The 12,254-nt window shown below is 38.7% G+C and overlaps 1 protein-coding gene across 4 annotated transcripts in view; it reads left to right on the top strand.

Annotated features, from left to right (window-relative positions):
* The window catches only part of LOC106877132 (V-type proton ATPase 116 kDa subunit a 1), a 96,253-nt gene that overhangs the window by 29,557 nt on the left and 54,442 nt on the right, over positions 1 to 12,254 (top strand). For all 4 annotated transcript variants that reach the window (XM_052970606.1, XM_052970609.1, XM_052970607.1 and 1 more), the window contains 3 exons: positions 5,259 to 5,352; positions 5,453 to 5,665; positions 6,927 to 7,077. In XM_052970606.1, the coding sequence (XP_052826566.1) occupies positions 5,259 to 5,352; positions 5,453 to 5,665; positions 6,927 to 7,077 (458 nt within the window). The remainder of the gene's footprint in view (positions 1 to 5,258; positions 5,353 to 5,452; positions 5,666 to 6,926; positions 7,078 to 12,254) is intronic.

Below are 12,254 nucleotides of genomic sequence, written 5' to 3'. Positions count from 1 at the left end.
CAGTACCGCCTGACTGGCCTTTGTAGGATTTTTGAGTGAGATCGTTGCCAGTGCCCCTGGACTGGCTCTTGTGTGGGTGGCACATAAAAGACACCATTTTGAGCGTGGCCGTTGCCAGTACCGCCTGACTGGCCTTCGTGCGGGTGACACGTAAAAGCACCCACTACACTCTCTGAGTGGTTGGCGTTAGGAAGGGCATCCAGCTGTAGAAACTCTGCCAAATTAGATTGGAGCCTGGTGTTGCCATCCGGTTTCACCAGTCCTCAGTCAAATCGTCCAACCCATGCTAGTATGGAAAGCGGACATTAAATGATGATGGGACAAATTGTGCGCGAGGAAGACCATGGAGTGGGGAGGAGGAGTATTCTTGTTTGGAAAGGAGAATCTCCTTCCATTGAGACTTCAGTAAGAACTATCTATTTCTGGCATTTTCTCTCTCACTTTGCTTAATTTAGGCTTTTTGAGCACACTTTCTTCACTTTTCACACTTGCAGGTTGTTTCATTAGAAGCATATCAAGAGAAGTCTGCTTTTTCCTGCATTTCAAAATGTTAGGAAAATGCACCAGAGCAGTGTCATTAAATAAAGCAGCTGCATCACCTGTAGATACTTTTTCAGGCTGATATTTTTCTACAAATTCAGAAACTTATTGCTACTTTGCCAACACTGCTTTTGTGTTACTTGTAGATATAGCTTTCTCTGCTACACTGTCCTCCTCCAGGGAATCAATCTCTTCCACCCCATCCTAATGCTGCTCCTGAAACTGCAGGAGTTCATCTGTCATCAGCTCCTCTGAGTGTTCCTTGACAAGATTGTTAATGTGCCCATCATCAACCTCGAGGCTCATGGACTTGCCAAGAAACACTATCTCCTCGTCTACAGGTGTTTCAGACTCAAACCCCTTGAATTTGCTTTTGGATATGCAGTCAGGCCACAGCCTCCTCCATGCAAATTTCAGCGTTCTCTTCATTACACCCTGCCAGGCTATATTGATGATTTTCAGGCATTCAAAAATGTTGTAGTGTTCCTGCCAAAACTCCCAAAGGGTTAGATTTGTACTTTTGGTGATTTCAAAGCACTGACAAAACAAGTGTTTTGTGTACAAATTTTTTAAAATTAGAAACCACCTGTTGGTCCATGGGCTGCAAGATAGGGTTGGTGTTGCTTGAAAGGTATAGAACTTCTATGAATTTAAATTCATCCAGGATATCATTTTTGAAGTTAGGAGGGTGAGCAGAAGCATTGTTGAGGATGAGGAAGGCCTTGAGAGGAAGATCATTCTCCAGAAGGTACTTTTTTCACTACTGGTCTGAAGATAAGGTTAACCTACTTGGTGAAGTATTGCCTGGTGACCCAAGCTTTAACGTTTGCCCTCTACATGACCTGCAGCTTCTCCTTTGGGATTTTGTGTGACTTGAATGCTTGTGGGTTTTCGGAATGATAGACAAGGAGCCACTTAATCTTCAAGTCTCCCCCTTACATTGGCACAAAGGGCAAGAGTTAGCCTATCTTTCATAGGCTTGTGGCCTAGCATTTTCTTGTCCTCTGCAGTTATGTAGGTTCTTCTGGGCGTTTTTTTTTTTCCCCAAAAAGGCCTGTTTTATCACAGTTGAATACCTATTGTGCTATGTACACCTCAGCTGTGATGAGCTGACACACAAAATCCTCAGTTGTTTTCATGTCAGAATTCACTGCTTCTCCATTCCTGAGGACAGTATGAACACCAGTCCTCTTCTTGAAATTATCAAACCGGCTGCGACTGGCCTTACATGCATCTGCTGATGTCTCCTCCATCAATGTTCTGGGGTTCTGCTTCAGGAGTTCCCCATACAATGCTCGTGCTTTCTCACAGATGATGGTCTCCATAATCGTATCCCCTGTGAGTTTCTTCTCATTGATTCATAGGAGAAGCAATTTTTCCATCTCTTCATGGACAGATGTGTTGCTCAGAGAGCCTGGAAACACCCTTTGCTGTGACATGCTTCAGTCGTATTGACGTCCTATGTCCACTACATGCACTCCTCTCTCATGTTTATCAATGATTTCCTTCTTCAATTCTATCATAATCAGCTTTTTCTTCTTCTCAGCACTGTCTTTTGCACTAACCTTCTTAGGGCCCATGGCTAACACAACTAAGTATTATAAAATAATAGCAAGAAACGCACAAAACTAAAGAAGAAACAACAGGGATGCTGCCACAATGAGATATGTGAACTGAGTGAGTGGAGGCTCTCCTGTGATCTGAAAGTCCAAATTAACACCATGAATGAATACGAGAAGTTGTGACATACTAGACAGGCCAGTAAACTCATCCAGCACCAGAGAGTACTACAAGAGGTTCCTAACTTTCTTGTGTATCTGTAGCACTATGTTCTCTCCAAGTTCTTCTGTTCTCCACACAACTGAACTTGCTGAAAAGCTAATATTTCCAAACAAATTGGCCTTCTCAGGACACAAGTCATTTGCTGCTTCAATCATGCACTCTTTGATGATGTTGCCGTTAGTAAACAGTTTTTTTCGTTCTGCCATCTTATGCACTATTTTGTAACTTGCATGCGTGACAGATTCATTTTTAGCAAACATTCTTGCGAAGAGATTACTTTGAGATTCCAAACTACATTTCATTAACTCAAATTTCTGAGAATGCAACTTTCCAGAAAACTTTGAATATGTTGACAGATATTTTGTTTCATAGTGACACCAAAGATTGTATTCTTTCAAAATAGCAACATTTTTTTTTGCATATCATGCATCTAGCTTTCTGGTTGTTTGTTTCCATGAAGATGTACTTTTCTCCCCATTCTTCATTGAAAAGGTGACATTTAGCATCTACTGTTCTTTTATTAGTAGCCATAATGAGCAAAGAAAACAAAATCTGACAATTAAAAACAATTGTTTATTTACACATTGAATATTCTACAAAAAAGTTTTAGTAAAATAAACAATTTTTCAAAAATTTTCTGACATGTATATAAACATGACAAGCTCAATGTAAATTGTTCATGACATTAAATTATGTTATTACATAATTGGCTTAAAAGTTTTTTCCTGATAAAGTATTTGATTATGCAATTTTTATAGTTATGCCAATGTAGTTAAAATTTATTATGTAAGTTAATTAGAAGAGCTTCATAAAAATAATCATGGTCATATATAATAAAACTATTAAGAATCTTAATAGGCAAATATAGTATTAAGAATTTTATATTGCTTTATTTAAAATTTTCATTAATTTAAGTCGGTTGTTTTTGAGCATATAGCAATTAAAATATAGGGCTTAAATAAATATCAAAGTTTGAAAATATTAGAGATTCTTACCTCTTGTGAACTCTTTCAACATTCAGATATGCAAAATATATGACATAATTCGCTGAAGTCAGTCCCTTTTATGTACAGCACACTTCAAACCAGTTTAAACATGGCAATGCAATTTAAAACATGATGTCTGCAGGAATGAACTCTCTTTGCAGATACTTACACAAAAGGTACAGTGTGATGGCGGGCCAGATCCAGCCCATGGGCCATAGTTTGGTGACTCCTTGTCCAAATCCTGAATTATTACTTGTATTAATTCATTGGCCACTATTCATATCCTCCTACCAATTAGTACTGAATTTGTTTAATCTTTTTGATACCAACCTGTCTGAGACCGCCCATGGTCCTATGATACAACCTTTGTTTTAAAGTGATCTAAGTTAAGAACTTCAATCAAAATTTTCATGTTACATCCCAAACACCAATTTATTAATGGTAAAGTTATTTTACCAAATTCAGTATTTTCTAAGTTAATTGAAACTGGGGCAGTCTATTTTAACAGAAATATAATAAGAAAAAAGGTTAATCATAAATGACAAATTATACTCAGATTCAGAGCCTTATACTTCACTAGCTTTATGTTTGGGAAATACTTTGACTAATGTTTGTTTTTTCAGGAAGTACCAAAACATGCAATTATCAATGAATTAAAGTAGTGAATCTTGTTAAGTTGCTAATTCATAAAATTGCTCAAAAAAATGTACTTGAGACAGAGAAGAGTATTGCATCTAGCAAACTCATAAACATTGTCAGTGAGACTTAGATAAGTAATTAACCGTTATAGTCAGAATTATAGCATTTAGCATATATTTTGCAGTTGACATTTCAAATAAAATCTGCTTAATGATAACATTTGTTGCCATCATTTGTATTGAGTCAGTTTATTTAGTCCCATGTACAGCAAGCAATGTGTGTTTGTGTGTGCGTGTGATCAACATCATCAACGTCCACTTTCTATGCTGACGTGGGTTGCACAGTTTGAAAGGATCTGGCAAACCACAAAGCTGTGTTGGACACTAATGTCAGCTTTGGCATGGTTTGTACAGCTTGATGCCCTCCCTAATGCTAACCTCTTTACACAGTGTACTGGGTGCTTTTTACATGCCACTGGCACTAGTGACATTGCTAAGTAACTTGCAAGACTGAAAAAGTAAAAAGAAAGAGAAAAAGGAAAAAGTTCTCACTGCTAAGAGGGAGTATTTGAGAGAGGAAGGAGTCTTTATGCTGGATACTGATAGACTAAAGTAAGATAAAGTGACAAGCACAGTTGTCTTGCTATAGAGAAGATACATGGCTGCTCTGTATTCTATACAGAGGTGGGTGGGAGTGGTTGAGAAGATAAAAGTAAGGTAGTGATGGAGTACCAGAACAAACTCTGAAGATACGAGAACATGAGCTTTAGTGAGAATACAAACAGTGGGTCTTGAGAGGGAAGTAGAAATTGAATTCTTTTGAAAGAGCATTCTGTGTATAGAACAAGATCATCAGGGGAAATGGGTTTTCTTTTTGAAGGCATACCAATTGAAAGTATTGTATAATAATTTCCATTACTTCACATTTGTGGAAATAGAAGCATATCTAGTAATGAAAATTGTTAGTAGATTCTTTATTCAACCTGGTAGCTTTCTGCAATATTGGTGATTGCATTATTCACTGTTTCCCATACATCGGAGGGAACAGATGTTATGTAGGCATGTCACTAGTAAGTACTCATCATTATTAAAGCTCAAGGAAGCTGAAACACATCTAGCATTCTCATGGGTCACTACTGGGACAATGTTTGTCTCATTCTGATATATATTGTATTTTTAACACAGCATGTCTATGTAGACATTGTCTCTCAGGAAAAAATCTTCAACAATAATTCATCTCTTGGCATTTTATTTCATAATCCATCTCATGTAGCATTTAATTATGTATATCTACAATATTTTATTACAACAGGTTCCGAGCCACTCTATACCCGTGTCCGGAGACTCAAGCTGAAAGACGAGAAATGGCTATGGGAGTAATAACACGAATTGAGGATCTCAACACAGTAAGGATATAATTTTATTTTTGTTGTCCAACCAATTTATTCAAAACAATGTTTATGTTTCAGCTTAAATTATATGACTTTTCTGATGTGTTTTGCTTAGGTTCTTGGCCAGACTCAAGATCATCGCCACCGAGTTTTGGTAGCTGCAGCCAAGAATATTAAAGTGTGGTTCATCAAAGTGAGGAAGATCAAAGCAATCTACCACACTTTGAATATGTTCAACTTGGATGTCACACAGAAGTGTCTCATTGCTGAATGTTGGTGTCCAGTTGCTGATCTTGATCGGATACAGCAAGCTTTACGTCGAGGAACTGTAAGTTACTATTTTTGTTATTAGCAAGTGCTGATGTGTAAAATTCTTGTATATATATATATATATATATATATAAAATTAAATGAATGATAATCACTGCATTGGAGGTCTAATACAGTTCTCAGAAAGTTCTGAATTTGCAGCCAGTTATAAAAATAAAGAAATTCAGAATCAATGACATTCTGTCAATAGATTGATAGCTGGCTTTCTGACAAAAATATTTAACTTAAATTAATTTTTTTTCATCTAATTATAAACAATGGTCTCTCATGGCAGTCCTACAAAATTGCATAACTACTAGAAGTACTTTTAGAGCTAAAAACTACTTCAGCTCTGATCAATTGTTTACCTTCTATGAAGCTTAAGTAACACTGACACTGGAGTTCTCTTCACATCTATAGCCAGTGTTGCTGCTGCTTTACACACAGACATTCTTGACCAAATCCAAAAGAAGGCTATTTCACGGCTTGGCAAAGATTCAGTCACCAGCAGGTTTGAACCATCAGCTCACAGATGACAGATGGTTTCTTCTCTTTCTGCTCTTGTTTTTACAATGGCCCTTGAACTAGTCTTGCCACCCTGAGAGCCCCCATTTCCTACTGTGCCTCAACTCCCAAATTCTGTGTTAAATACTTTGTCCTCTTATTCCTGCTTAAAACTAACCCAGTAGAATAACCTCCCCTCGCTCATGTTTTCCCACAAGCACCACTTCACAGATGTCTAAACTTACCATCACTATATAAATCTTACCAGTGTGTGATTATCTTCAAAAGGCATGGGCACTGTGCCTCTCCCATTAACAGACTTATAAAAATGTTACCATGAAGAGGTACAGCAGAAGTATTATGTATAATTGATAAGTGTCATTAGAGTAATGAACTGAGTTCAACTATTTCCAAAAGTATGGAGAAATTGATCATTAATCATCATTTAAATATCCATGTTCCCTGCTGGCTTGGATAAGACAGTTTGAAAAGATCTGATCTGCTTCATGCTCCAGTGTCTCTTTTGGCATGGCTTCTTTGGCTGGATACCCTTCTTAATGCCAACCATCTTACAGCCTGTACTGACTGCTTTATTCCTTCTTCTAGCATTACCAAGGTCACCTTGCTGCTTGCAAGACTATGTAAATATCAAAATCTTCAGAAAAGGCCCAACAATTTTTCTAGGTGAAAGAACTCAATGTAATTTATATATTTCAGTCCAGTTTATGATATAAACTTTCCATGTGCTAATTACTCGTTAATGTTGTTATTTTCAGGAAAGAAGCGGTAGTAGTGTACCATCTATACTAAACCGGATGGTTACAAAGCAAGAACCTCCTACCTATAACCGTACTAACAAATTCACTGAAGCATTCCAAGCTATAGTAGATGCTTATGGAGTAGCATCATACAGAGAGGTTAACCCTGGTAAATTAATTGATACCTTCTTACGTAATTATGTGTTGTAACATGCAAAACTTATGAGGAAAAATGTATTGTGTATGTGTGCATGCATGTTTTTGTTCCTTCTGATAAGTTGGGGAAGAAGGAGGAGAAATGCTGTTGACCCTTATAGATCCCCCTATATTCATTGGACTTATGTGATCATATGATTGACGTTTAATTTGGATGTATGTTCAAACTGAACATCAGTCACACTAGTCTGCAAGATAGATTATCTGCATGGAAAATTTTCATAGGGAAGGAACCATGTAACCGAATGGTTACAACACTGTGAACTCGGTGAACTAAAGGCAACCAAAGGCCAGGTGGATGTATTTAATTGGTTGGCATCCTTTGTGTGTGTGTATGTATCAGTAAAAAGTAAGCAATGTTTGAAACATGAAATTCATCACTATATTTCAACAATGTGGAAATTTTATTCATCAAAGTAAGTACTATTACAATCAACACGTTTGCCAGCAAGTTACAAGTTTGTTTATTCTGGTAACATGAAAATCTGGAATTCTGGAGCTGATGAACTCTTTGAACGCACTTTCAGCATCGGTTTGATTTTTAACTCCTTCTCTCACAGGAAACCATCAAGGTGCTTGAAAAAGTGGTAGTTGGTTGGAGAAAGGTCTGGGGAATAAGCTGGGTGAGGAAGAACTTTGTAGCCACGTTCTCTCAACTTCTGAAGTGTTATTAGTGAAACATGGTCGAGCATCGTCATGAAGAATGATTGACCCTTTTCTGTTGACCAGTCTGGGACAGAGGAATAGTAGTTTTTCATTCATTTGGCAATTTCATGGCAATATGTTTCTGCAGTAATAGTTTTTCCAGGTTTTAGGAAGTTATAGTGGATGAGTCCAGCAGTACACCACCGAACAGTCACCATAACCTTCTTTTTGAAGAGCTCAGGTTTAGGGAAGATTTTTGGTGCTTCATTTTGGTCCAACCATTGTGAAGAACATTTTTTATTACTGTACATAATCCTCTATTCAGTGCAAGTTACAATACGGTTGAGAAATGGATCAGTCTGTTTATGGAGAAGAAATGACGAGCAAATTTCATATCTGCACATTTTCTGATTTTCATTCAAATCGTGTGGTACCCATTTGTTGAGCTTTTTTGATTTTCCGATTGCATGCAAATGGTTACAGGCAGTTTTCTAGCTAACTTGACGTTCTTTTGCCAGTTCTTGAGCGGTTTTACATGGATCTTTCTCAGTGACAGTTTTTAATTGACCGTCATCGATGACAGATGGGTATCCACTGCACTCACAGTCTTCAAGGCTCAGGTCTCCACTGCGAAATTATTTAAACCCTTTTCAAGCTGACCACTCACAGGTCATTCAGATATCATGCTTTGACAGTTCCATTTCAGATGATTCTAACAATGGTGAAAAAAATATTAGTGTTATTTTATTGATGCATTTGGGAAATTAGGGTTAGGGTTATCAAACAACTGCAAAAGAATGTTTTAAAAAAATCAAAAACTCTGCAAAAATCCTGTACAAATTCTTCATGGTTCAAAATGTTGCTTATTTTTTACTCAACCTGATGTATACATATATATAAATAAACCTTATGATGAATAGTTCAAACCTTACTACAGCTGTTGTCTTATGCCCCTGATGAAAGCTGCTAACTTTGCTAGCTCTGATTTGTTTGACTAAAACAGGTTCTATTCCTCCACACTTAACAATAAAAAGGGTGTCCAGCTGTAAGAACAAATACTTTAATATTGAGCTAGTGAAAGACCCTCGACACAATTGCACTACTTGCAAGGAGTAGCAGCCAGATCTCCCTCAAATCACAAAATGATGGTGAATAATGTTGTTCTAGAAATACTGTGTCTAAAAAAACAAACAATAAAAGACCAGATGGTCACAATTGGAATAAAAATTTTCATCAAAGTTTACTAGTTACTAAATACAATAGCAGGTGTTCCAATGTATGCCAAGTCACAGTAAACTAGCATTTCAAAGTTTATGCTTAACTGATGCACCCCATCCCATATACCTTGTATTTATATTTGTAGACGGGAGGTAACACTCTAAAAGAGGCAACACAAGTCAAGTTTGCCATTTGATAAATAGAGATGGATAAAATAAGTACCTGACTAAGCACGAAGGTTGTTGATATTGACTAAAGCCCTTGAAAGTGGGGTCTTAGCATAGCTACAGTTCAATCACTTTGTATCAAAATGAATTTTCAGAATATTTCTTAAATCCTTCAAACAACACGATGTTTGGCAAGTTGGAATTGTTTGTGAGAAGAGAAAAAAACATTTTGAAAGGTCATAAATAGTGTTAACTCAATTTGCAGAAAGTTTTTGACTGGAGACTCACTCAATGAGAATGCTTGTGCTGTGATTCCTGTGATTCTTAGTCCATTGAATTGGTTCTGTGGTTAAGAAGCTTGCTTCATGTGTATGTGGTTTTGGGTTTGGTCCTACTGGGTGGTACCTTAGGCATGTCCACTATAGTCTTGGAACAACCAAAGTTCTTTGAGTAAATTTGTTAGAAACTGAAAGAAGCCTGTTGTATATGTATGTGTATATACACATATACATATATTTGTGTGTATATGCATATATATATATATATATTTTGAATCACTAGAGTTAAAATCTGGTCAGAGTGACCAATGGTTTCGCATCCATGAAAGCCACAGCCTTGAGGACAGCTCATCAGACTCTATACAAAGACAAGTTTAACTCTTCACCTCTTGGGGGTGGAAAAATGTTATGGTCAATTGGTCAAATGACTATCAGATAAAGAATGTTCCAGCATTGGTAAGGGCAGGTTGTCTCCTCTATACCAGTCAATATTAGGAAATAGGGATCTAACTCGTGGTTTGCTAATAGATTGTAATGACTCTTATGAGCTTAACCAGCGAACAAAGAATCCCAATTTTGCAGCAGGTAGTGCTTGAAATGGATGCATTGTGTGAATACCTCTTGATGAGTATTCAGCGAGCCAGGCCTAGTGTATTCTTTAAGTATTCTGGCTTGTTCAGTGATGCAGATCTTGCAGCACCCACTCCCATTAGTGTAGGGGCCTGGTTGTTCTGAGATCTTCCACCTGATATCATATGGGATCCCTTGATCTTTGAGGTGCCACACATGGCTAGCCAGAGATGTGACGAAATGTCTTTCTGAGACCCTGAAGGATGACAGGTGGTTGTAGAAGCGTTGCTTGAAGGCTGTGCTGGCTGATCCAATGTATTTATAAGCTTAGGTGCTGGCAATGTTCTCATTCCTGGTGTATCTCTGGTTGGCACCAGGCCTGGGGATTTGTGATTGCCACTGGTGTTGTAAGAGCTGCCATCAGTGTTGCTATCATTATGGCATGCTGGTCCAGCGGTGCTGGCATGTCTGCTGTTGCTGCGGTTGTTATTGCTGTGGTGGTTCTCTCTGGCCATAGGGTTGGTGGTGGTGTGGATGCTATTGCTGGTAATGTAGGGTGTGGGGCCAGTTACTGCCTTGGTGCCATTGGTATTGGTCTGGCCAGCCTCTCTGGCTGTAGCATTGGACTGGAGTCATTGGTGTCAGAGCTGGTGTTTCAGCTATTGTTGCTGCCTCTGGTGCCATTGTTGTTGTTGTTGGGTGGTATGTTGTTGTTACTGTGGTTGCCAGGCCTAGGTGTCACTGTAGTCCCATAGATGACTCCTTTGGTCTTGCATTGGCCCCCTACTGGACAGTCATTGTACACCCCACAAGAGCAACCTGTCTCTTCCTGTGTTTTGCGGGTGTTAGTTAATATACTTTTTATGTTGGGTGCACAAGTAAAGGTGACCCTTAGATTGTGTCTGTTGAATACATGTCTGTGTCTGTGTGAAGTGCTTGTGTATTAACCTGAGGAATATCCTTCCCACACAAGTTTTGACATTAAGTGAGAAGGGTGGGGCAAACCAAATAACATTTCAGCAGCGCTTCCTTTTCTGTGTACTAGAGCCTGGCATGTAGGAGATGCGGTCCTTAAACCCACTGGATGCCAGTGCCTCACTGTAGGCGGCGGCAACATCAAAGATATCTTGACTTGAGGATAGTTTCAAGATCCTCGTGCTGACACCCTTCACAGGGTTCTTGAACACAATAGGGGGATGGTAGGAAGCTGTGTTAATACAGGATTGCTTCTTGTTTGACTTGCAATAAGGCTTGTACATACCAGAGCCCAAGTCTAGAGTAACATCTAGGAAGTCTACTGTGATAAGATTTGTCTCTATGATGATCTTGAGTTCAATGGAGCCTAGGGTGCTAATCAGGTCCTTTCTGAGTCTATCCAGTATGTGCCCATTGGCTCCTCTAGAGATGGCTTGGGCGTCATCCCTGTAGAGACCAAAGAGGACCAATGGAAATTTCTTTCCTAAGGTGTCCAGGATGTATAGTCTTGATAAGATCACAGACGACAATGCTGTCATAGGCTCACATAGCCACATGGAATGATCCCTCTGGGTCAGATTGCTTGACTCTCATCAGATCTTTGTTGAACAGCACCGTCTTCTTGGCATGTATGATAATGCTGATATTTCTATCACTAATATCTGTGAAGCCCTTAGCAAAGGAAAGTGCCTTCATCAGCAACACTTTTGATATCGACGGGTAAAAATCAACAATGTCAAACTGTGTAAATCTAGACCTGCCTCTCCCTCTGAGAGGTGAAGAGTTAAACTTGCCTTTGCATAGAGTCTGATGCACGAGACTGTGGTGTTCATGGATGCGAAACCATTGGTTACTCTAATGACCGGACTTTAACTTTAGTGATTTAATACTTTACTGCTGTATACTTTAGAGTGCGCTTCTTATTCAGATATATGATATATTGACAATCAATGGCACGTAAAAAGCACCATGTGAACATGGTCAATGCTAGTGCTCCCTGACTAGCTCCCGTGCCAGTGGTGCGTAAAAAGCATCATGCAAATGTAGTCAATGCCAGTGCCACCTGACTGGCTCCTAGGCCGATGGCAGGTAAAAAGCACCCACTACACTCTCAGAGTGGTTAATGTTAGGAAGGGCACCCAGCTGTAGAAACCTTGCCAGATCAGATTGGAGCCTGGTGCAGCCTACTGGCTTGCTAGTCCTCAGTCAAACCGTTCGACGCATGCCAGAATGGAAAGCAGACATTAAACAATGATGATGATATATATATATATATA

The sequence above is a fragment of the Octopus bimaculoides genome, chromosome 9 (assembly GCF_001194135.2).
Source record: "Octopus bimaculoides isolate UCB-OBI-ISO-001 chromosome 9, ASM119413v2, whole genome shotgun sequence".
In the NCBI taxonomy this organism is placed as follows: Eukaryota; Metazoa; Mollusca; class Cephalopoda; order Octopoda; family Octopodidae; genus Octopus; species Octopus bimaculoides.
This window is presented reverse-complemented; position numbering and strand designations above follow the sequence as displayed.